The sequence below is a fragment of the Zingiber officinale genome, chromosome 11B (genome assembly GCF_018446385.1).
Source record: "Zingiber officinale cultivar Zhangliang chromosome 11B, Zo_v1.1, whole genome shotgun sequence".
NCBI lineage: Eukaryota > Viridiplantae > Streptophyta > Magnoliopsida > Zingiberales > Zingiberaceae > Zingiber > Zingiber officinale.
The window spans coordinates 8386933-8414209 of record NC_056007.1 but is presented as its reverse complement, the minus strand read 5'-3'; the positions used below and the strand labels follow the sequence as shown (position 1 = coordinate 8414209).

Genomic DNA, 27277 nt, shown 5'->3' with positions numbered 1-27277 from the left:
TTGGCTTCGAAGCCTGATCGGTCTGTGGACCGATCAGGCTATAGGTGGATCGGTCCACAGACCGATCCCCTACCTTTTTCTGTCTCCTGATCGTTTCCTGATCGGTCTGGTGACCGATCAGATACCTTACAGTGAGCCACTGTTTGGTTACTGATTGGTCACCAGACCGATCCGACAATCCATGAGTATCACTGGATCGGTCATCAGACCGATCCAATGCCTTAGAGCTTCCCAGCCCTAAACCCTAAAGCCTTCCCGGTCTAGAGAACGAGCTACCGAGCCCTCTCTGACTTAGTCCGGAGAACGAGCTACCGAGCCCTCTCCGACTTCCACGTTCGGTCCAGAGAACGAGCTACCGAGCCCTCTCTGACTTAGTCCGGAGAACGAGCTACCGAGCCCTCTCCGACTTCATCCGGTCCAGAGAACGAGCTCCCGAGCCCTCTCTGACCTAGTCCAGAGAACGAGCTACCGAGCCCTCTCCGACTTCGTCCGGTCCAGAGAACGAGCTCCCGAGCCCTCTCTGACCTAGTCCGGAGAACGAGCTACCGAGCCCTCTCCGACTTCGTCCGGTCCAGAGAACGAGCTACCGAGCCCTCTCTGACCTAGTCCGGAGAACGAGCTACCGAGCCCTCTCCAACTTCGTCTGGTCCAGAGAACGAGCTCCCGAGCCCTCTCTGACCTAGTCCGGAGAACGAGCTGCCGAGCCCTCTCCGACTTCCCATGCCAAGCTTCCATACTTGGACTTCTCCCGTGCCAAGCTCCCTGCTTGGACTTTTCCGTGCCAAGTCTCCATACTTGGACTTTTCCCGTGCCAAGCTCCCTGCTTGGACTTTTCCGTGCCAAGTCTCCATACTTGGACTTTTCCCCGTGCCAAGCTCCCTACTTGGACTTTTCCGTGCCAAGTCTCCATACTTGGACTTTTCCGAATCAAGTCAACTCAAGTCGGGTCAACCAGGTCAACCTTGACCGAAGGTTGCACCCACAATCTCCTAAGTTTGTATTCTTGTCAAACATCAAGATACAACTTTTCTATTCTCGTCAAACATCAAAATACAACTCGAGTCAGGTCAACTCGAGTCGGGTCAACTAGGTCAACCTTGACCTAAGGTTGCACCAACACGATCTGGACTCGGAGTGCATATTTGGCCGTTGAATTCGAACAGTCAAACGTCACATCAGCAGCTGTCACCTCGGACGTGTGGCGCCTGCGCCGGCAACACATAGCGTCCTCCCATAGGGCAGCATTTAATGGGGGTGGACGCGTGCTCCGCCTTAATGGAGGTGGACGCGTGCTCCGCCTTAATGGAGGTGATTTACATGTATTCCGAGGAGATTTGGACAGCGTCAGCATTGACCGACCGGCTCGCGCCCCTCCAGGGGCGATGAGGAAAAGTCCAAGTGCAAAGGCTCGAAGCGCCGATCGGCCAAGAAAGACCAGTCCTACACGGGTCGATCGGGATCCAATCGGCTCATTCACTGATCAGCCAATTGGTCACTAGACTACTTGTCCAGTCAGTCAGACTTGCAGCCTCCTTCGACTAGATTTGAGGGGGAGGCATGTGATCCGGCGATAAGATAGGGCCCGCCCGGCAGGAGGTCAAAGTGACCAATGTCCTGGGCAGGCGTCCGAGCGGGCGTGATATCTTCCCGATCGGCAGGAGGAGTAGCGGGTCAAACACTTCGACAGCTCGGTCGAACACTGAACTTCCGACATTCATGAAACTCAAGCAGGGAAAGACAAGGGCTGAACGTCCACCTCGCTCGCCCGAGCAATGGACACGGCCTCGACCCGCCAATTGAAGGAGCCTCAGCCTGACAAGTCGGAGAGGGACATCAAATCACTGGCTGAGCGGGTGTTCGGCGCGACCGTTGCATCGCCCGGATGACCGACTGGTCGAGCGGCTCTCCCACTCGGCCCAATAACAGATAAAGGAAGCAGCTGGTGATATCTTCCTGGGGATCAGTGTCATTGACAGGCGGCGTGGTCGACGACAAGGTCAGATAGAGAATCGTACGGTGGAAGCTTCCACTGTCACATTAGGGATATGCTCGAGCTGTTAAGGTAGGACGTCATACACGCTTTTCTGACACATCCTTTCTAGGTATGTTTTGAGAAGCGTGCATACCTTGGGAAGTGTGCACGTGCCTCTCGGAGAGCCCTATATAAGAAGCCCCAAAGCTTCATCGGAGGTATGCTTTTGATCACTGTAGCTACAGTTACGTTGCTCCTTTCTACTTCATTCTTCATTCGCTTGCCGGTGATTGACTTGAGCGTCGGAGGGTCATCGCCGGGAACCCCTCCCTGGCTCGACACTAATGACTTGTGATTGCAGGCTCAACTCGTTGGAGGTTCACGTCATCTTCGGTCGACATCCAGTCAACGTGAGCGGCGTCTACCCAGCGCCCGTCTACCCGCTCTCGGACAAGATCACCTGATATATATAAGCCTTATTTTTTATTAAAAAAGGAAAAACTTTATCTCGCTTTACGTCTTGGTTAAGAAACTTAGTTTGTCTCTTTATCCGGTCACCAATACATATCTCATCATTTTTTTCACGAGAAATGCTCACACAGTCAAAGGAGCACAAGACAAAGAAGAACATACAAGTACATTGAAATCCTTTATTATTATTTTTAAAAGAGAATGGTAGGTAATAATAGGATAATGAATAAGATATGGATATCCGATCCTTCGAGGGTATAGAGATGAGTATAAAAGTTAAATACTTAATAGATATAGAAATAAATATGGGTATGAATATAATAAATAGAAATGAATACGGAAGAGAAAATCCTACTCAAATTATATCCATTACCATCCTAGAAACAAGAGTAGACAAACAGAGACGATATTAGTCTTGATACTTCTTTGAAAAATAACAGGATTTTTTTTATTGCAAACTCTATTAAAGTAAAATATTGTAAATAATTTAAGTAGATATATGACATATTTAGCAGTGTTCATCTTTATATAGAAGCAATAAAGATTTTAGGTAGCCCCTTATCGGCAGTACTGGTAAAGTAGAGGAATAAATAAGAGAATGAGGATTTGAATGTATAAATTGTGCTTCAAATTTACCGATGGACATATGTCAAAGATAGCAAGAGGCATCTTGAAATGAAAATGATATACAATTTTAAATCCGTAGTAAAACATGAAAATAAAAAAGTACAAAGGTGAACCTAAAGAGCTAAGTAGAACTCAAATACATTAAAAAAGAACTAAAGCCTAAGTAAGGACTGTTACTTCATTAAAAGAAATAGTACAAAACGAATAACTCAGAGTGATACTATGAGATGAAGATAGGAGAAGAATTCACCATTAGAAGAATGATCATGGATGAACCGAAAAGCCATTCAACTTCACAAATCAAATCCCGAATTGAACTTTACTCTCTTATTCTCCTTCATTCTTCCTGTCTTCTTCTTCTTTTATAACTTGGATACTGAACTGTTACGACGTGCAGTTATTGGCAATACTCGCCTTATGTTACTGTCGCAACAGTAACTTCTTGGCGGTGGGGCTCGGTGAGCGTCGTTTCTAGCACAGTAATGCCAACATCTCCCACTCGTCCAAGTTAAACTATAAAGGCGAATGATCACAAAGATCATGAAGAATAAAGACCGATAGTCACAAAGACCATTGATCATGAAGAATAAAGACCAATAGTCACAAAGACTATGTAAGTCACAAAGACCATGTAAGAACATTCAATTCATACTTCAGTGAAAATGGTTCGTGTGACAGCCAGTATAATGAGCAATCACTGCTAAGAAAGTTGTTACACTTAACTTAGCTACTCTATAGAACAAATCAATATCTTGTCTTTACCATAGATTAAATTATTAACATCAATATGAACATCTCTAATCCCTTATAATGACTATTATGTCAAGATCATGTTCAACATCTCCAATCAATACAATTATTCACAATTATATTTTATGTATTGAATAAAAATATAATTGGTACCAGTGAATAAATGTCAACGATATATATAAATCTTAATCTTTCTTTTTAGTTAGAATTTATTCATTCTAATCAGTCACTTTCCTAGTTACGCACCATAGACTGAATCACCTCTAGCTAATAGGAAGCATGCTAAAGTAGTAGATATGAAGTGTGTGATAGAAGTTAAATCATGGCTTTAATCACAATTTGACATAATAGATATGGGAGAAGATGAGTACATCTTAGGAGTGAAGATCATTAGAGATCGACCAAAAAAACTTTTGGATTTGTCTCAAGAAGCTTATATTACTAAGATGCTACAACACTTCAATATATCAAATTGCAACATTGAACAAACACCTACAATGAAAGGTATTGTTCTAACCAAAAGTATGTATCTCAAGCCTCTTGAAGAAATAGCCAAAAAAAAAATTCATATGTTAGTGATATTGGTAGTTTAATATATACTATGTTATGTACTCGTCCTGATATAAGCTATGTTATTAGCTTAGTTAGTCATTTTTAGTAAAACCCATGATTGAGACACTGGAAAGCGGTGAAGAAGATCTTCAGATATCTCAAAGGGACAGTAAATTATTATCTCTGTTTTCAAGGATCAAATATGAGCCTAAGTGGCTACATAGATGCAGAGGGCGGGGGACCTTGATGATAGAAAATGCACATCTAGCTATTCCTTCTTGCTAAATGGTAGCATCATCTCATGAAATAGCAAGAAACAGGCTTGTATAGCGCTGTCGACAATGGAAGATAAGTATATAGCTTGTGCAACAGTTGTGCAAGAGGTTGTTTGGTTAAGAAAAGGACAGTGGGAGTCCTATTACAGTGTACTGTGATAGTCAAGCTACTATAGCTTTTTCTAAAGATCCTAAATATCACAGCAAAGGCAAATATATAAAAATTAAATATAATTTTATAAGGGATATTGTTGACAAGAAAAAGATAGTTCTTGAGTGCATCCCTACACGTAATATGCTTGCAGATCCTTTTACTAAGTCATTGACTAAAGAGTCATTTCAAAGACATGTGAAGTGTTTGGGACTTCAAAGAATGTAACATATTGTAAAGATAATTAGATACATGAAAATGCTATGATCTATTCAGTGTATATGTTTTTGTTACGTTTGAATAAAATCTCGATAAGCATATTGGTAGATTGAGATTGGTTCACTCACATGGGTAATCATCTCTATTTATTAAGTATAAATAGAGGTAAGACCATTAATTATGAGACAGCTTATGTAGCTGTGAATAGAGACGTGCACATAAGTTAAGGTCACTTGATATTGTGTCAAGATGAGATCATTTATGTAATGATCGAAGTAAATGAACCCATTATTTACTGAATCTGCTTAAGGTCATATTTGAATTCATATATTGAATTCAAGATTAGACATTAGGTATGTCTTGATCGAAATTTGTACGATCTTAAATTTTTGAGAAAAATATGTGCTCTTTTTAGTAAAAAGAAAAACATCGTATCATGTTATTTGTACGACATGTGCTATAGCGACAAGAAGGGTAGTAGGAGAATGAATTTCTTCTTCTCTACTATGTGAGACCCTTGAGATTATAAGTTAATCTTAAACTTACCCTAAATGACTATTTAGCTGTCTACTTGAATTTCTTCTTCTGTACACTTCATTTCACTTCCAGCTATTAACATATCATTAATATATAATGATAAGATAACAAACTTTCCTTTTTTTTTTCCCCTTTTTAGATAAACACAATTATCCTCATTGATTATTTCGAAATCATAAGATAAAATGACTTCATTAAATCTTATGTTCCATTGTTTTAACGCTTGCTTTAGCCCATATATAGATTTCTTAAGTTTGTATACTCTATTCTCTTGGCCTTTAGCAATGTAACCTTTTGGCTGTGGCATATAGATTTCTTCGTTAAGACTACCATTAAGGAAAGTCATTTTTACAATTATTTGATGTAATTCCATGTCAAAATGTGCTACTACAATTATGATGATACGTATTGACACAAATTTCACAACTTTCATTTTTACATCTATCCGATATAATTCCATGTCAAAATGTGCTACTATAGTTATGATGACACATATTGACACAAACTTCACAACTTTAGATTGACCATCTGTCCGAGTCTTCTGCTCCGGTTCGCTCCTTTGGGTGATTTCGATCATCCAGAATAGGACTCACCTGAACCCATTTTCCAACCTTTTCGATCAACCGTCCGCTTCTACTTCTTGTCTCTTAGAAAAGCCGTGTGTTTTCTTCTCGTCCACCAGCGTACTCTTCCGAAGTACCTCATCCCTCTCCTGTGTCGTCCTTCTCGCTAGCTGCGTCTTTTGCTCGACTTCCTGTGCTCCTAAGTTCCTACACACTTAGACACAAGATATTAAAAGACAGCAGGACCTAACTTGACTTGATAGATCATATCAAAACTACTACGGGACACTTACAAAATGTTAGTAACATAAGCCTAAATCTCGGAACACATGGACAACAAGAGCTTACGGCTACCGCTGTAGGATTAAGTCCACATGGGTGGACTAGATCCAATTGAGTCTACATGGGTGGACTTAATCTTTATAAGGTTGAGCTCACACTTGATTAACACACACACACAGAATTAATTGTCATTAAAGTAACTAAATCCAATTAAGTGATCTAATGCTTCAAGCATATAAAGAGGGTTTGGATTAAATTGGATGTGGATTTAATTTATAGATCCAATAATCCGGTTCATTAACATTGATGGGTTATTAATAAGACTTGGACTTTTATGGTGGATAGTCCCCATAGGTTGGGCCAAGTATAAAGGGGAAGAGATAAGGTTCATTAGGGCATGCTGAATCTTGCTCTCCTCTTTTACCTTCTTTTTCCCCATTTGAGAAGAAACGTGGGGTTCGCTGACTCAATCCTATGAAAGACATCCGCTGAGCTCGGGGGATACTTCAATGAAAAGTAAGAGGTCATAACATAACAATGGATTTAGGTCAGCAATTCATGAGTTATTGTCTCATTTTCTATTATGCTTTAGAGATTGATAGAAGCAAGATCCTATTGTAGATATATCCTTTAGTTTATACATGATGTATTACAAGTCTAACAACCACCCTATAAAAGGTCGCCTACCCTTGCGGGTGCGGAGGTAACTATCTAAACCTAAACAACAACTACTATTCTTCTCCATTCTCTTCTACCGTATACTGACTTAATGTCGAAGTGATCAAGTCGGGGCACTCTCAATCTTCATTCTAATCCATTCCTTCCTTGTTCCTTCTTTCTAGACTCTGACAAATCTCTCCAAGTGATCAAGTCGGGGCACTCTCAATCTTCATTCTAATCCATTCCTTCCTTGTTCCTTCTTTCTAGACTCTGACAAATCTCTCCATAAATTCTTACGATCCTAGATAATTGACAACTTGGTCTAACATTCAGTCCTTTCTTTCTTTCTCGCAAAAAAGGAAAGAGGTACGTCTCGAGAGGAGTCTTGCCGAGACATACGTCTCCGTTTAACTCTTTTTCAGTCCTTTCAATCGTCGTCATCAGAGACCTTACCAAAGTGATCTCGACTCGACGACCAACAGCCCGACAACCACCCAACCAGATCGATCACCTGCTAATCAGACCGGATCGACAGAATTATTATTTATAGATATGGCGGTTAACGACATGGCGGTTAACGGTTATTGGATACAAGATTTGCAGGAGCACATTTTACTTTATTTCTATATATATTTTCCATGCAATAATAACGCATGAGCTGATCTCATCAGTCATCGTCGCCCCGCAGGAGATCCTCCAGCACCTTGTCGTCCAAGCACTCCAGCTCGATCACCTGCTTCCCCGCCGCCATCGACGATGAGCTCGCGCCGCCGGCGGGGCGGTTCTGGCGGCGGACCTCGTTGGGGAAGTTGAGCACCGCCTGCTCGCCGCGCATCTCGTAGGCGGCCTTGTCGTAGGCGCGCGCGGCCTCCACGGCGGTGGCGAAGGTGCCCAGCCACACCCGCTCGCCGTGCTTGCTCGGGTCCCGGATCTCCGCCGTGAACTTCCCCCACGGCCGGCGGCGGACTCCCCGGTACTTGGCGATCTCCTTCTTCTCCTCCTCCTCCTTTCCTCCTTCCATCAACGAACAATACGATAACCCTACTGCTCCGTTCCCGGCAAATTTAAACCTGCACGGAAGGCGGCGGCGGCGGCGGCGGCGGCGGCTTCGGATCCCCTCCAATTTTTCTGCACCAGCCCAATTCAGAATCTAGGCCGAGTATTGCAGCGGATGCTGTCGGCGTCAGATGGAGGATCTAAGTAGGTATATATATTCCACGTGTAATCATCAGGGAGGACGTCTGAATTTGCGTTCGACGCATGTGGATGCGTCAGAGAGGTGGCTATCCAATCACTTTTTGGATTAAAAAAAAAGTGGAACTTTTAGATATTTTGATTGAAAAATGATTGTTTCTAGATTCATTAGCAGTCAATGGCAGCAGTTGACCATTCGATTTGACTCTGAGATGGCGAAGAGGAATAATGTTGTGGTTGTTATGGTTAAAGCAAAATCCAACTCAACATCGCGAAAGCGAAAGAATGTCAACCGGTCGCAAAGAAGAGATGCATTATTTTAATTAGTGGCCTCCAAGGTCGAGGCCACGTGGCAAACCAAACTCCGTCAACGCAAAGTCCAACTCTTCATTGCCAAGTCAAAAGAAAGTCAAACAGTCGCAAAAAACAAATGACATTCTATGATTTCTCTCTAATACTGTTATATTTATCCCAAATATTCTTCCTAGTCGATTTACAAATTATATGAATAAAAATAAATTATAGTATCAATTTATGATAAAAAAAAAATTATATTTATTTTAAAAATATTTTTAATTTAAATTATCATAGGAATAATTTATTTATTTACGTGAAAACAGTTATGTGACAGTACAATTTTTTTATGTAAATAGTGTACGATGGCAGAATCGTGGCCACGTGGCTAATTCAAATTCAGACAACGCAAAATCCAACTCTACTTAGTCAGTTTCAGGAAGTCAACCTGTCGCAAAGAAGAGATGGCATTCTAGATTTCTCTCTCACATGCGTAATTAATTAGTGCACAGCGTTAGAGAGACCGAGACCACGTGGTCAATTCAAGACTCGGTCAACAATAAATTCACGTCACTTCGCACGTAGAAGTCGGATTCGATATTTAAGGCGGACCCATTTAGGATGGGTTAAATCTCGGAGGTCGATTAACGTAGGGTCAAAGTTAGAGTCAAAGGGTAATTAATTTTATTTAGAACAAGAGAACATTTGATCGAACTTCTAGATCACTCGGAACGTGAGTTCTAATCCTATGCATGGACAGAGTGGTAAATTAGGGGCTTGCCAGATTGAGTCCTCCGATCGGTCTGGTCTCAAAGTCTAATTTTACAAATTAACGATGAAGTATGATACCAAGAATCAATTACGTAGATCGAGTGCTCAGAAGTATGATCCGATTGTGCATACTAAATGTCTGATTGTGTGCAGTTCAAATAGAAAAGAGTGAAAATTGAGTCATCGATTGTACTCATAAACATTGATCGGATATTCCTCGTGAGTCATAGTCGGTCGAATTATACCAGTAATTCAAGCCGTTGGTCAAAATAGTCTATTGTGAGTTCTGTAACCCAATAAATTATTACACTTTTTTAACATTTTGTGTCACAAAGGACAGAAGATATTTTTCAGGTAAATCATGCTTTTGAAGCTTCTATCCTGTCAAATCATAGAGATTAGCAAGCAAATTTTTAGAAATGTGTCAGAGTCACTTTATAGCCTACCCTTTTTTTAAAGTGCTTTTTAATCCGTGCATAGACATAACAGTAACATTATAAAAGGGGTCTTCATCCACAGGTAAAGATACATGATGCTACATAATTCTACATGCTCATTGCTACCGTTTCTTTCACTATTCCTCTCTCAAAATTGATTATTGACAATTGAGCGTTGGAGGGCCAACGTCGGGGACTTCTTCCCTGGTCCGGTAACTAACGCTCTTTGTGACATGTAGGACTGCTTAATTCTTTGTTTGGTCAACAGCAGAGCCGAGTTTCTATCTAGCCATCTTCCCAGCTTTTGAATAGGATTATATTTGACGTTGTCTATGGGAACTTTGCCTGATCTGAAACGTGAAAATGGATGAAACTGGACGACTCACTATAACAACCTTAACGTAAGAAGAACTAGAGATGCTGATAGAAGTCTAAAATGGTGCAACAACGACAAGCAACAGTCGAGTGTCATTTGTCGAGTGGCTGAAGCTATATCCGCAACTGGCCAACACGCTGGACAGGGAACCTGAGTGTAGGGTCCAAACAGGTTCCAACCGACACAACCCCCTCCGGTAGCTTTTCCTCAAATACTCATTCCGTCGATCAGCTTGCCACCGGCGTCGCTTTCACCAATTGCATATCACAGGACACTGTTCTAGCTAAATGCCCCTAGAGGACATGGGCCAAACAGAGAGGACACACAGGGATCATCTTCCACGAATGCCCTCGCCTAGGATATTCGTAAGGGAAAGGCTCTCGTGACAAGTGACTCCCCTAAGCGGGCCAGCACGCCATTTTCCAAAGAGATATTATAAAGCAAACTCCCGAAAGTCCTGAAAAAAAAATCTAATACCCTTTCTCTATTTTCGGACTAAGTTAGACAAACACTTGTATAAGAATAGAAAATAAATAAATAAAATATAGACAGAGGCAAGAAAGATTTACTTAATTTGCAATTAAATGATTGCTAATCTAAGACAAATAAAGCTCACTAAGATTTCCTTCTTCCAAAGGTAGGGTAGCCTTTTACAACATTGAAAGCGTAAAAAATAAAGAACAAAACTAGAAGTGTAAGTACAAAAGTTGTTACAAGTGGTATTCTGACTACTAAGATCAGGATTGTATTTATAGCCTTACTCCAGACACTTGGATGGGTTCCGGGTGCTTGGGTATGGATAAAACTTTATCCACGATGCAATAGATCACAACAACTCGATCTAGATAAATTTTTTTTTGGTCCGAGGGCCTAAAAGAGTTCCAAGTACTTGGACCACCTTAGCATAGGGGCACCTCGCCAAGGCGCCTCGGCTGGACCAAACTGATTCATGCGCTTGGAATGGCTTCGGGCGGTCGGACTCCAATCAACACCGAGTTGGCTTTTTGTCTGGGTCTTCTGCTCCGGCTCCGGCTCTGCTCGCTTGAGTAATTTTGGCCATTCGGAATAGGACTTACTTGAACCCATTTTCTAGCCTTCTCGATCAACCTTCGGCTTCGGTTTCTCATCCGTTGGAAACGCCACGCACTTCCTTCTCATCCACCAGCGCACTCTTCCATAGCACCTCGTCCCTCAGACGCACCGAGCCTGTCGAGTCTCTTCTGTGCCGTCCTTCTCGCTAGCTGCGTCTTTCGCTCGACTTCCTGTGCTCTTAGTTCCAGCACACTTAGATATAAGGCATCAAACCACAATAGAACCTAACTTGACTTGTTTGATCACATCAAAACTACCATGGAGTACTTACAATCTCCCCTTTTTTGATGTGGATCAACCCAAGTTAAGTTAGAATAAAACAATACATTAAATGAAATGAATATGCATTTAAGACATTAGATATGCAAAAATGTACCTCCCCCTTAAACTTAAGTTCAAACTCCCTCTTTGATCACATTAAAAATAGGGGTTTTGCAAAATTAAATTGAAAGTAAAATCTAACGAATACATAGACAGTGACTAACATTTAGGAAAAGAAAAAAAAAATAGAGTTTATTCTCAAAAGATTTTTGTGATTTTAAAAGTAATTTAAATATAAATAATTTAAAAAATTATTTTCTTTATTTAAAAATTCTAAAATTTTTTTTATAAAGGTTAAGAAGACATATCCAAAATTTTTATGAATAAATAAAATCAATTTAGGCAGTAACAAGAATAATGTACTAAAAAAGATGAATTTTTCTTAAAAATGATTAAAAATAGTTTTGAGGTTAAAAAATCTTAAGAAATTTTCTAAGACTGTATTAGAGTAAGAATTTTTATAAAAAAATTTAAATTTTTAAAAATTGAGTGTTCAAGAAATTTTAATATTAAAAATTAGTATTTGGATAAATAATTCATAGAAATTTAAATATTGGTCAAAAAATTTAAAAATATTTTATTGGATAGAGAATATTATAAGTATTTATCAAAAAATAAATTTTATAAAAATAAATATATGAAATATTATTAAATTGAAAAATATAATATTTGTTAAAAATAATATATCAATCAAAAATTTTTTTTAAAAAAATTCTACATATAGGAAATAAAATCTTATTTTTTGGAAAATTAATACCTAATTAATTTTGAATAGAAATTGTATGAAGAAATTTATTTTATCATATTAGGTAATTAGGAGGCAAATATAAAATCAAATTAAAATTGAAAATATGCATAATTTAAACTAAACATGATTTTCGAATCCAATATAGGTATCTTCCTATTGGATTGATCAAGCATTTTCTAGAAATGTATGTTTTTGTTAATTTTTTTTATTTGACCCTTGTGAAGTCTATAATATCAATTTAGTCCTTGATAATATCTAAATTTGAGCATGTAGAATTTATTAAATTTTCTATTTGTTCCACTAAATTGGCATTTTCAGTTTTCAAATTTTCAAGATCCTATAAGAGGCATACCTCACTTACCATGTCAGATATAAAGTTTGATTCTCCCCCTGCTTCGCTACATTCATTTGAAGTCGCTCCTCCTTCATTGATGTTGGCTTATGAGGTGCTTTGTCCTTCATGGTGAGCCATCAGTGCTAGTCTGGCGTATGCTTCTATTTCTGACTCGGATGATGAGCTTTCATTCCAAGTGACATTGAGATTCTTATGCTTGTTTTGCCTAGGCCCCTTATCTTTTTTCTTTTTAAGTTCTAGGCAGTCCTCCTTTATGTGCCCTTCTTTTTAACATTGGTAGCATCGAATCTTTCTTCTATTTCTTAGATTTTTTCTATTCTCCATTTTCTTAAATTTGTTAGATTTCAAAAAAAATTTAAATTTTCTTACCATGTAAGCTTCTTGGTCTCCTTCCATATCTGAGTCTGACTTAGGTTCATACTTCTTGGTGTCTTTTAGTGCCAGATTCTAACTTGACTCTTTTGTTGTACCTACACATCGAGTTTCATGTAATTCCAAAGTTGAAAAAAGTTCCTCTAAGGTGCTTACCTCCAGATCCTTCGAGATGTAGTAGGTGTCTATGATCAAAGTATATTCTAGAGTTTTGGGAAAAGCATTGAGTGCATTGCGTATCGAGTCTCAGTTGGTTACCATTTTGTCAAGGTCGACTAGTCCGGTGATTAGCTCCTTGATCTTCGCTTGTAGTTGGGTTACCTTCTCACCTTTTTCTAGACGGATGTTTGTCAGCTTGCTTCGAAGAATGTCCCGTCGTGCAAGCTTTGCTTTGGATATGCCTTCGTGGAGTTCCAAGAACTCCTAGAGATCTTTTTCCAATGTGTAGCTTCCGATGCGATTTACTTCTTTAGGTGGTAATGCACTTAATAAATGATATTCTGCTCTACTGTTGGCTATGAAATCGCTTTGCTTCTTCTTCGTCCAAAGGTACTCTTCTTTCTTTATGCCTTGCTGATCTTTGGAAACTACAAAACCATACTTGATTATTAAAATAATTTCAAAGTTAGGTTTTAGAAATACCTTCATTCGACGTTTCCAGTGCGCGAACCCCGCCTTGAACTTTGGCGGGATGTGGCTTGGTCCAGCAATTGATTTTTTTTTTTTTGCTACGGTCGACGATTAGTCCTTTTGAAGCATCCTCGCTTTGATATCAATTAATGGTCCCCTAGTGGCCAGTTTGAGGGGGGTGAATAACCCTAAAAAAAATAAATCTAATACCCTTTCTCGATCTTCAAACTAAGTTAGGCAAACACTTGTATAAAAATATAAAATAAATGAATAAAATATAGACAGAGACAAGAAAGATTTACTTGGTTTGTACTCGGATGATTACTAATCCAAAACAAATAAAACTCACTAAGATCTCCTTCTTCCAAAGGCGGAATAACCTCTTACAATGCTGAAAGCATAAAAAGTAAAGAAAAAAAAAACCAAAAGTATAAGCATAGAAGTTGTTACAAGTGTTGTTTTGACTACTAAGATCAGGACTGCATTTATAGCCTTGCTCCGGGCGCTTGGAAGGGTTCCAGGTACCTAAGTGTGGATAAAACTTTATCCACAGCATAACAGATCGCAACAGCTTAATCTGGATAAAATTTTCTAGTTCAGGCACCTGAAAGGGTTCCTGGCGCCCAGACCGCCTTCGCACAGAGGCGCCTTGCCAAGGCATCTCAGTTGGACCAAATCGGTCCGGGTGCTAGAGTAGCTCCGGGCGCTCGGACTCAGAGCACCCGAAATGGCTCCAGGTGCTCGGACGCCAGTTAACACCGAGTTAACTTTTTGTTTGGGTCTTACACTCCGACTTCGCTCGCTTGGGTGATTTTGACCATCCGAAATAGGGCTTACCCGACTCCATTTTATAGCATTCTCGAGCAACCTTCCGCTCTGGCTTCTCGTCCCTCTAAAATGTTGCATGCTTCCTTCTCGTCCACCAACGTACTCTTCTGTAGCGCCTTGTCCCTCAGACGCACCGAGCCCGTCAACTCTCTTCCATGCCACCCTTCTTGCTAGCTGCGTCTTTTGTTCGATTTCTTGTGCTCCTAAGTTTCTGCACACTTAGACACAAAGCATTAAACCACAACAAGACCTAACTTGACTTGTTTGATCACATCAAAACCACCACGGGGTACTTACAGTAACCATATTGTTCATTCAACTTTTATCGACACAGGCAGCTCGGTCAATATTATTTTCAAAAAGATGTTACATTAGCTTCAAATGGATAAGAATGAGCTCCAATCGATGACAACACCACTATACAGTTTATGGGAAATAATGTACAATCAATCGGTAAGTCCGACTGGCTATCTCTCTTAGGAAGGAGGCACTCATGAGGACTCCCCGGACAAATTTCATAGTGGCAGACGCACTCTCGACGTATAATGTGATACTTAGCTGACCGGCTCTAAATAAATTCTAAGTCGTTGTCTCCACATTCTGCTAGAAAATCAAGTTTCCAGTAGATGGATCAATCAGCGAAGTCAGAGGAGACCAGCTTATATCAGGCAAAAGTTATGTGGAGATTGTGAAGACTGAATCTCCAGCCACTCGAAAAGTTCAGAGGCTCAAAGTTAACAAAATCCAAGAAGCTCCTCCAACTTTAGTCTATGAAGTAAAGGAGGAAATACAAATATGTTCCAACTGATTGGAGGTTACTACTTACATCGCAGCCGATCTAAGCCTCGAGAAAAAGATAGAGTTGATCACCTACCTAAGACACAATAATGACATCTTTCCGTGGGCTACCCATGTGCTCCTGGGTATTTTACCTATTGTAATGCAACATGAGTTACATATTCGACTGGATGCTCTACCGATCAAGGAAAGGAAAAGAGATTTAGGGGTGGAGAAAAATCAAATCATTCGAGTGGAAGTGGATAAACTACTTGAAGTTGGATATATTCAGGAAGTGTAATTCCTAAGTTGGCTTGTAAACATAATATTAGTGTCTAAGCTAGGAAATAAGTGACGGGTCTGCATGGATTTTAGAGATCTAAACAAAGCTTGCCCAAAAGATTACTATCCTCTACCACGAATTGATCAAGTGATGGATTCTACTATTGGTTGTGAATTGATATGCATGTTGGAGGCATATCAAGGATATCACCAAGTTCGCTCACCAAGAAAGTTTAGGAGAAGGTTAGCTTCACCACTGCCAAGGGAACATACTACTATAATGTCATGTCATTCGAACTGAAGAACACGGGAGAAACATACCAGTGGCTCATAAATAAGGTGTTTTGAAAGGAGATCGGTAGAATCATAGAGGTATATGTTGATGATATACTAATAAAATCTCTCTAAGCTACTAATTTATGTGTAGATATTGAGCAAGCATGTTAGACCCTGAGGAAGTATGGAGTCAAGTTGAACCCTAACAATTGTTTGTAAGGGGTAGAAGTGGTCATTTTCTTAGCTATACCATGACTGAGCAGGGAATTGAAGCCAACACCAACAAGGTGAAGACCCTCCAAGATATGCCTTCACCTCGTAACCTGAAAGAAGCGCAGCGCATAACAAGGTAGATCACGACCCTCTCTCGATTCATCTCGAAGTTATCTGACCGGAGCCTGCCATTCTTCAAGATACTTTGTCGAACCACCAAATTCCAATGGGACGCCGAGTGTGACAAAGTGCTAGAGGAGCTTAAAAGTTATTTATCTTCTTTACCTGTACTCGCGAAGCCCATCGTCTGCGAGCCACTATGGATAGACTTGTCTTCCATTGAGTGGGTTGTGTTGGTGCAACCTTAGGTCAAGGTTGACCTGGTTGACCCGACTCGAGCTGACCTGACTCGAGTTGTATTTTGATGTTTGACGAGAATAGAAAAGTTGTATCTTGATGTTTGACAAGAATACAAACTTGGGAGATTGTGGGTGCAACCTTCGGTCAAGGTTGACCTGGTTGACCCGACTTGAGTTGACTTGATTCGGTAAAGTCCAAGTATGGAGACTTGGCATGGGAAAAGTCTAAGTATGGAGACTTGGAACGGAAAAGTCCAAGCAGGGAGCTTGGCACGGGAGAAGTCCAAGTATGGAAGCTTGGCATGGGAAGTCGGAGAGGGCTCGGCAGCTCGTTCTCCGGACTAGGTCAGAGAGGGCTCGGGAGCTCGTTCTCTGGACCAGACGAAGTCGGAGAGGGCTCGGTAGCTCGTTCTCCGGACTAGGTCAGAGAGGGCTCGGGAGCTCGTTCTCTGGACCAGACAGAGTTGGAGAGGGCTCGGTAGCTCGTTCTCCGGACTAGGTCAGAGAGGGCTCGGTAGCTCGTTCTCTGGACCGGATGAAGTCGGAGAGGGCTCGGTAGCTCGTTCTCCAAATTAGGTCAGAGAGGGCTCGGTAGCTAGTTCTCTGGACCGGACGTGGAAGTCGGAGAGGGCTCGGTAGCTCGTTCTCCGGACTAGGTCAGAGAGGGCTCGGTAGCTCATTCTCTGGACCGGACATGGAAGTCGGAGAGGGCTCGGTAGCTCATTTCTCCAGACTTGGTCAGAGAGGGTTCGGTAGCTCGTTCTCTAGACCGGGAAGGCTTTAGGATTTAGGGCTGGGAAGCTCTAAGGCATTGGATCGGTCTGGTGACCGATCAGTAACCAAATAGTGGTTCGCTGTAGGTTATCTGATCGGTCTACAGACCGATCAGAAAACGATCAGGAAGCTACTGATCGTTGCCTGATCGGTCCACAGACCGATCAGGCTTTAAAGCCAACCCTCACAGAGATGGCTGACCGGTCTGGGGACCGATCAGATGGCTCCCAGACCGATCAGGCTGGAGCCTGATCGGTCCAGGCCTAGCCGTTGCGACACAACGGCTAGATTTCTATTTTGCTCTTTGTCTTCTTCACAGGTGCAGCAGGTGCAGGATATATATCGAGGTCGAGGGCCTCTACAGAGAGAGTTCTTGCTCTTCCTCCTTACTGCGATTTGAGCTTTGCTGAAGCTTCATGTGAGCTTCCCTCGACTGGTTGATCAGCTGTTGTTGGCATCATCCGTGAAGTTGCTGCTTCATCAACGGACTCCAGTCGACGAGAAGAAGGCAAGCAAACTTGGTAGAGTGTATTTACATTCATATTATCCATTGTTTCTTGCTTTATTTCTTGTACTCCTTTATTGCTGTTGCAAAAGAGATTGTGGTGAGGTTTCTCCACCCAGAAGGAGTTCTTATTAGCCGATTTTCCGGGGTTTCATCCACCGATTGATTGATAGGATTCGTCCACCTTACGGACACGCCGAGGAGTAGGAGTATCATCTCCGAACCTCGTTATATCGTTGCGTTTGAGGTTTGCCCTTTTCCATTTTCGTTTCTACGTTTATTTCTGCTGCGCTAACCTAAATTGTAGGAAGAAACGAAAATTTGGGGTCGGCTATTCACACGCCCCCTCTCTAGCGGCTATCCGAAGATCCTAACAAGTGGTATCAGAGCAAAGTTGCTCTTCGACGGATTAACACTCGGGGGAGCACAAGCTAGAGAATGGATCGACTTGGAGAAGACATCACGATTCCACCCTTCTACGATCGCGACGACTTCGCGTATTGGAAGGTAAGAATGAAGTATTTTCTTATGACTAACCTAGTAAATTGGAATTGTGTACAAGTAGGTTTTATTCCTCAGGTGGATAAAGAAGGAGAACCTCTTGAGAAGAAGAAGTGGACGAAGGAACAAATCCACCGATCCATGATCAACGAAGAGGTAACGAAAATATTTGAATTTTCATTACCTAATGATGTCTTGCGTAAGATAGGTGGATACAACGATGCCAAGGAGTTGTGGAACAACTTGGCTAAGTTCCATGAGGAGAGCTCCAATTCAAGTCATGAAGAGGAGTCAAGTGAGCCAAGTAGCTCACATCATGGAGGTATGGAATTAGAAGTTGAGGGCTACTCAACATCTAAGGAAGAAGAGGAGAAGAGTTCTTCTTCAAGATTGGAGTAAGAAGAAGAAGTGTCTACCTCCGGAAGGGATGAAGAATAGAGCTTATATCCATCCTCAACCCTAGGTAACTCAAGCAACTTAATTTCAAGTAAATTACATATAATGTGCTTTGAGTGTAGGGAATATGGGCATTACAAGAGTAAATGTCCAAAGAGGATTAGGAAGACTCCACCGACGCCAAAGGTCAAGGAAGCCGGAGTCCCGATACGCAAGGGCAAGGAGCACGTGGTGTGCTTCCAATGCAAGCAAAGGGGACATTATAGGAGCCAATGTCCGAGGGGGAGGCAACCTCACAAGGACAAGAGACCAAGCACATCTATGGGGGGAGCTAAGGCAAACCCTAAGGTACTCTTTAAGGCATATCCATGCAATTCTAATAAGACACATGCTAGTAGCTTTATTGCATTTGTCAATAATGATAAGCATGATAACTATAGAAACTGATACATGTACTTAGGTGTCAAACATGTTAGTCTAGATAAGGACAATACTAGAAGTACCAACCCTAGAATTAATTCATCTAAGGTTAAGGAAAACCTAGATAGGAATCCCACAACAACTAGACATATGCCTAGGAATACCTCAAAGAAAAATGACAAATTAAAAATTGAGGTATTAGAGAAGGAAAATCAAGTCTTAAGGTCAAGACTTGACACTTTAGAAAAGATCCTTAAGAATTTGGAGAAGTCAACTCTAGGGTCTAAGGGTCAAAAACAAAAGCCCAAGGACATGAGAGGTTTGAGTCACAAACCTAAGTCTCAAGTGGTCAAGCCCACTTATTATAATGTTCCATTCGATTATGGAACAAGACCTAGGGCTAGGAAGACCATCACCAAGGTCACAAGGGGAGTCACCCCTAGAGTTGATCTTGATGAGTCTCAAATGACCAAGGCTTTAAAGCCTAGGAGGGTCATTAGGAGGGTTGCTAGGGAAGTCATCCCTAGTGAATATTTAGTGAACCCAATGAGCTCAAATAGGTTTTGGGTTCCTAGGAGCGTGATTCCATCACGCTAGATGAGTTAGGGTGTGTCAACCTTAATTGGATAGGTAGTTAACCTAATCATGGCAAAAGGTGGTATTTTAGGAATTTTCAAGGTGTAATCAAGCCTTGAAAATGAAATTTAAAATTTTACTCATTCCTAAGGTGATTAGGATGTGCCAACCACACTTGAGGAATTTTCTAGGGTCAATCTAATTGGCACATAGTGATCTAAAAATCTTTAGTATATGATTTTAGATCTATTACACTTAGGAATATAGAATTTATGGCAAAATGATCAAAATTATCAAAAATGACAACTAAAGCTAGAATTAGGTATTTTCTATACCTTTATATGTTATTTTCCATATATTGTTTGCCATATGCCATGTCATGACATCATATCTAATTTACTATCATTTGAAATGTCATGATAATGCTTAGGTTAGTTATATGTCATGCCTTATTTAAGTTTCATACTTTATGCCATGACATCATGACATTGGCACATGTTTCCACTTATGATATTATTTTATGCCATGTCATCATCTCTTGCATGTATGATCAATTAAATTGATTTAAGGATAAAAACACAATTTGATATGGAGATCAAATTGTTGTTTAGAAAATGCATGAGAACTTAGCTTAAGATGACCTAAACCCATATCTCACATCAAAATTGACTTGGATGTGTTTGATACACCTTAGATGTGTGTGAGATATTACGATTATGAGTTAGGATCAAGGTGCATAGTTCTTGTACCTAGATGAGCCTAATTTGAAATTGAGGATCATAGGGAAAGCTTGCGTACAAGTCATGTACACTTAGCCCTAAGATTGTGGTCCTAAATTAAATGGTTTAAAATCATTTCAAAATTGATTTGAAAAACCTTGATGAAGCTTTTCTAATGATAGCATTCATCATTGAGCAAATTGACACAAAGATGGATTAACCTTGAGCTATTTCAAAGTCTTTCAAACTTTGTATCAAGATTTAAAAATGGAAGTTATTTTCATAGAAAACTATTTTTCTATGATAATATATGTTATGAGGAATGTATCCTCAAAATTTTATAATTTTTGGAATTTTCTGTGATTTTTTAGGGGTTTCTGAATTTCGGAAGAAAAAATAGAAATCCCTATCAGAGATTTGTGGACCGATCAGAGGGGATCCTGATCGGTCCAGGGAAGTCTGGATCGGTCACTAGACCGATCCAGAGAAGTGTGGATCGGTCTGGTGACCGATCCAGTGAGGTTCTGATCGGTCTGGTAACCGATCAAAGCGTGCCAAAATGCTGATTTTCGATTGTTGTCTGAAATTTCAGCTTTGGAAGTTGGTGTTTTTGATTTCTAAAGGGTTGAAACTCTCCAAGACATTGTTGGTGCAATGGTCAAGGGGGAGTTGACCTTTAGGGGGAGTTTTACCTATTGGTCAAAGGGGAGTTGAGTTTTAGGGGGGTTTTTACTCGATTTCTAAGGATGAGTGATATGGGATTATCACTAAGTTGATTATTGTCTTTAGTATCAAGGGGGAAATTAAGGGTTTCAATGAAAGGTATGAGACTTTCATTAGGAAGAAACAAGATTCACTCTTTTTGATGTGTGTCAAAAAGGGGGAGAAATGTCTAGAGAATGTTCAAGGAAGAACATTGGAGTTTGGGGAGAATGTTCAAGGAAGAACATTGATTGGAGAACTATTAGAAAACCTAAGTTAGGTTATCGGGTTAACCTAACTTGATTATGGTTTTTGTCAAACATCAAAAAGGGGGAGATTGTTGGTGCAACCTTAGGTCAAGGTTGACTTGGTTGACCCGACTCGAGCTGACCTGACTCGAGTTGTATTTTGATATTTGACGAGAATAGAAAAGTTGTATCTTGATGTTTGACAAGAATACAAACTTGGGAGATTGTGGGTGCAACCTTCGGTCAAGGTTGACCCGACTTGAGTTGACTTGATTCGGTAAAGTCCAAGTATGGAGACTTGGCACGGGAAAAGTCCAAGTATGGAAACTTGGCACGGAAAAGTCCAAGCAGGGAGCTTGGCACGGGAGAAGTCCAAGTATGGAAGCTTGGCATGGGAAGTTGGAGAGGGCTCGACAGCTCGTTCTCCAGACTAGGTCAGAGAGGGCTCGGGAGCTCGTTCTCTGGACCAGACGAAGTCGGAGAGGGCTCGGCAGCTCGTTCTCCGGACTAGGTCAGAGAGGGCTCGGGAGCTCGTTCTCTGGACCAGACAGAGTTGGAGAGCGCTCGGTAGCTCGTTCTCCGGACTAGGTCAGAGAGGGCTCGGTAGCTCGTTCTCTGGACCGGATGAAGTCGGAGAGGGCTCGGTAGCTCGTTCTCCAAATTAGGTCAGAGAGGGCTCGGTAGCTCGTTCTCTGGACTGGACGTGGAAGTCGGAGAGGGCTCGGTAGCTCGTTCTCCGGACTAGGTCAGAGAGGGCTCGGTAGCTCGTTCTCTGGACCGGACATGGAAGTCGGAGAGGGCTCGGTAGCTCGTTTCTCCAGACTAGGTCAGAGATGGCTCGATAGCTCGTTCTCTAGACCGGGAAGGCTTTAGGATTTAGGGTTGGGAAGCTCTAAGCCATTGGATCGGTCTGGTGACAGATCAGTAACCAAACAGTGGTTCGCTGTAAGTTATCTGATCGGTCTACAGACCGATCAGAAAACGATCAGGAAGCTACTGATCGTTGCCTGATCGGTCCACAGACCGATCAGGCTTTAAAGCCAACCCTCACAGAGATGGCTGACCGGTCTGGGGACCGATCAGCCTAGGGTCTGATCGGTCCACAGACCGATCAGATGGCTCCCAGACCGATCAGGCTGGAGCCTGATCGGTCCAGGCCTAGCCGTTGCGACACAACGACTAGATTTCTGTATTGCTCTTTGTCTTCTTCACAGGTGCAGCAGGTGCAGGATATATATCGAGGTCGAGGGCCTCTACAGAGAGAGTTCTTGCTCTTCCTCTTTACTGCAATTTGAGCTTTGCTGAAGCTTCGTGTGAGCTTCCCTCGACTGGTTGATCAGCTGCTGTTGGCATCATCCGTGAAGTTGCTGCTTCATCAACGGACTCCAGTCGACGAGAAGAAGGCAAGCAAACTTGGTAGAGTGTATTTACATTCATATTATCCATTGTTTCTTGCTTTATTTCTTGTACTCCTTTATTGCTGTTGCAAAAGAGATTGTAGCGAGGTTTCTCCACCCAGAAGGAGTTCTTATTAGCCGGTTTTCCGGGGTCTCATCCACCGACGGATTGATAGGATTCGTCCACCTTACGGACACGCCGAGTAGTAGGAGTATCATCTCCGAACCTCGTTATATCGTTGCGTTTGAGGTTTGCCCTTTTCCATTTTCGTTTCTACGTTTATTTCTGCTGCGCTAACCTAAATTGTAGGAAGAAACGAAAAATTGGGGTCGGCTATTCACACCCCCCTCTCTAGCCGCTATTCGAAGGTCCTAACAGGTTGTTGGGTCGGTGTTGGTGCAGCAGGACGACAATGAACAACAGTCAATGTATTTTTGAGCCATTTATTGACAGACGCTGAATGTTGCTACACCGCTCTAGAGAAGTTGGCATACTGGCTGGTTTTAGCCGCTCGAAGGTTGTGCCCTTATTTCTTTCTCACCCTATAATTGTTCTAATTAACATCACATTGGGTTGAGTTCTCATCAATCCAAAAGCATCTGGAAGGCTGATCAAGTGGACAATGAAGTTGATCGATTACAGTATACAATATTAGTCCTAGATGACCATCAAGGCTAAGACCTTAGCCGATTTTATAACAGAGATACAAAAATCCTGAGCCAGATGGAACTTGGAAATCTATGTGAATGGATCACCTACTCGACAAGGTAGTGGAGTTAGAATCCTCTTGATATCACTAAGCGAAAATAAAATGCAATTGTTTATTCGGCTAGATTACCGAGCTACTAATAATAAAGTAGAATAGGAAGCACTGATAGTTGATCTACAAGCAGCTAAACATGTGGGGAGCGACTTGGGTTTTCATTCACTCAAATTCCTAATAAGCGGCCCAACAACTTTCGGATAATTTTGAAATAAATAATGAGTAGTTAAAATTATATGCAAAGGCATTTGAAATGTTGAAGTTGGGATTTCAAGAGGTAATACTATAAAAGATTCTCCAAATGGATAATCAATATGCGGATGAGCTAGCCAAATTGGCTAGTACCTTGAGCTCTTTATCAATGGATAGGCCGATCGAGAAAATACTATTGGTGGATCATATCAAACAACCAGTTGAAGTAGAAATACAGAGCGATTGGCAGAAGCTATTGATAGAGTTCCTTCGAGGAGGAAACTTGTCGGCCGACCGGGAGGAAGCCCGTATAATAAAAAGAGAGTCGATCAATTCATGTTGATTGAAGATCATCTATACAAGAGAGATTTTTCAAGGTCACTGCTCAAGTATATCGGATCAGATGACATTCAAGATTTACAAGGGATATATTAGGGTTCATGTGGAAGCTATCCAGGTGGTCGATCACTTATCCAAAAAATGCTATTGGATGGATATGTTTGGCTCACTTTGCAAGCGGATTCTGTTCGGCTGGTCGCCACTTGTCTATCATGTCAAAGGCATCAGAATATACCGCACCGACCCATGGAAGCATTGAAGATGTCAATTGTCTCCTGCTCGTTCGACCAATGAGGCATGGAGATCGTAGGGTCCTTCCCAATGATATCCGGTTAGAGGAAATTCTTACTTGTGACATTAGTGTTGGGATATGCCCGATGCGGGTGCGTGCTAGAGCATATTTTGTAAACATACACAGCGAAAAATAAAATAATAATAATTCTTGATTATTATATTGCACAAATCACATGCATACAAGAATACAACATGCTAAACATGATGATATAATTAAAATTTTATGAGAAGTAAATTTACACTAGGTATACCTTACGGATGACCTGTAAAGAGAAGAGTATCAACCGTAGAGACATTGTCCAACCTCGCCTCTATTCATATCCACACCGAGCTCCTCAATACAACTCCTTGAGTACAATCTCTCCGTCGAAAGTTACTAGCCACGAAAGAAGAAGAGAGATCAAGAGGAAGAACAAGAGAAGCACACAAGGGAGAGTTTTTCTCCCTTGTGGTGGTCACGACAACAAGAGGGAGCACCCTCTTATTGGCGGTGTGAGATAGAGGAGAGGGAGAGGAGGATTGGACTTCTAATAACCAATCAATCAAATAATGAAACTCCTATATAATTCTCTCCCAATTACATCTATATATAATCCTCTTTAATGAATTAGATTAGAAAGCCCAAATCCAACCCATTATCCCTTAACTAAAAATTACCTCATTAACCCTTAGTTTAGTTCACAACTAAACGAAGTATGGTCCGATCGAACATACTAGACACCTGGTTGTGTGAAATTCAAGTAAAGTAGCCAAGTGAAAGCTAAGTCATCGACTACACTCATAAACATTAACTGGGTACTCCTCGGGAGTCACAGCCGGTCGGACTATATCAGTAATTCAAGCAATTAGTCAAAGTAGTCTATTGTGAGCCCCATAGACAAACAAACTATTACACTTTTTTGACCTTTTGTGTCACGGAGGACAAAGAATATTCTATAGGCAAATCGTGCTTTCGAAGCTTCTAGCCTGTTAAATCACATAGATTTGTTGGCTCATTTTAGAAAAGGTGTTAGGGCCTACCTTTTGTGGTAGTGCGTCATAATTCATTCATAGATACAACAATGTGGCAAAAGGCGAATACACTTGTCCCTAGCGCCCCCGTCAACCCTCCAAGGCAAGTGGCAGATGGGGTGAGTTTACATGGGTTGCAAGGATTTACGCCCCGCCAATCCCGAGATTCGATCTCAAGACCTCATGTGATAATCAACCTGCCACTTACCAACTTAGCTAAGCCCGTGGGGGCTTTATAGACACAACAATGACATTATAAAAGGAGTCTTCATGCACAGGCAAAGATACTTGAGGCTATATAATTCTACACGCTCATTACGCTCATTACGCTCATTACTATAGTTTATTTCACTATTCCTCTATCAAAATTGATTACTGGCTTGAGCGTTGGAGGATCAATGTCGGGGACCCCTTCCCTAACCCTACAGCTAACGCTCTTTGTGACATGCAGGACTGCTTGAAGTATTCGTTTGGTCAATAATAGATCTAAGTTTTCAGCTAGCCATCTTCCCAGCTTTCGGACAGGATCAAAGTCCAAGTTCAACTAAATGGACTTAATCAAGTTCAGGTCAGGTCAACCAACTCTAGTTGAGCTCTAGTCATGTCAATCCAAGTCACATCCAAGTTGAGTTCAAATTGCTTCTGAACTCGAATGTGACGTAACAATTAACACAGTTAACAGCTACAAGAGCACCGGTTAGGGAGATATCACACTCTTTAATGAAAAGGAAAGGTATACGACTTTTGAGAACCTGTGACGCCTTTTCACGTGGCAAAAGGCAATTCGCTTCTCTTAGAGCCAAAGTAAAACATGAAAATAAAAAAAGTACAAAGGTGATGTTAACGAGCCAAGCAAAACTCACACTACCGATGAATTTTGTGATAAAAATATTTTTGTCGCCAATCTATCGTCACCAAATTTTGTGATGAAATTATGAAAACTCATCACAAATTTTTCGACAGATTTATTTTTTGTCTTAGAATTTATTACAAATCTGCGATGAAAACTAATTTGTCATAAGTTTCATGATCTCCAATCTGCGATGAAAATATATTTTCATCACAAATTGGTAATGAATTAGTTTTCATCGCCAAAAATGTTATATATTTATGAAGAAGTTCCAAAATTTCATGAGAAAAAAATCCCTTTTTCATTGCAAATCTGCAACGAAAAAGGGAATTTTTTTCCTCATGAAATTGGATGACTTCTTCGTAAATTTGCGATGTTTTTATCTACGAAAAGAATTCGTCACCAATCTGCGACGAAAATAAGTCATCCCAGATTTACGACGAATCTTAATTCGACGCAGATTTACTGTAAGGGGATCGGTGGCCGACTTGAAGGGGGGTTGGATAGACGGCACCCCCAAATCGATAGCTTCCTACACTATTGTTAGCTTGCGCAGCGGAATAATACAAAAACAAATAAGCTAAACATTAAAGGAAAGAAGCACGCAAACCGCTAACACGTTGTTTAACGTGGTTCGGAGATTAGGGCTCCTACTCCACGGCGTGCCCTTTAGGTGGACGATCCCGATCCGTTGGTAGATTAGCCCTCGACAAACTCCAACTATCTCAAGTAGCTCTTTGTGGGTTGAGAAACATCACCACAACACTCACAAACACTTGAGAACAAGTAGACTACTAATTAGGGTTTACCATCACTAATTTCGTCAGCTCTAACCCAGCTCCCAAGCTTTGGTTATATAGCCCGCGAGTTGAAAACCCCGCCTACCAGTCGACTGCCCTCTGTGAAAATTCGGCCGTTACATCCCAACGGTTCGACTGCCAAAACTAGCAGTCGACTGCTCCATACTGACTGAACGAATAAAAGCATTCTGTTCGCTCCCAGTCGACTGCACCAGTTGACTGTAAAACATGCAGTCGACTGCTACAGTATAGCTACAGTACTGCTATAGTAACGCTACAGTAAAACCCTAAAACTAGGATTTTACTCTGAGTATAATCTCTCATGCACTTGTACCCTCATCCTTATGACTCACTTGACACTTCTTTGTAGCCTTGACATCTTGCTTTCAAGCCTACTTCCTTTGA

General features: G+C 41.3%; 1 protein-coding gene across 1 annotated transcript; it reads right to left on the bottom strand.

The window, feature by feature from the left end:
• Positions 1–7620: 7620 nt before the first annotated feature.
• Positions 7621–8235, bottom strand: LOC122035016 (ethylene-responsive transcription factor ERF096-like). Its single transcript, XM_042594377.1, has one exon. It carries the CDS (start codon positions 8078–8080, stop codon positions 7727–7729), a length of 354 nt encoding a protein of 117 aa, XP_042450311.1. The 5' UTR covers positions 8081–8235; the 3' UTR covers positions 7621–7726.
• Between the last annotated feature and the right edge of the window lie 19042 nt (positions 8236–27277).

What these genes read in the sequence shown, in the direction of transcription:
- LOC122035016 (XM_042594377.1), bottom strand. Translation starts at nt 8,080, where the DNA reads ATGGAAGGAGGAAAGGAGGAGGAGGAGAAGAAGGAGATCGCCAAGTAC.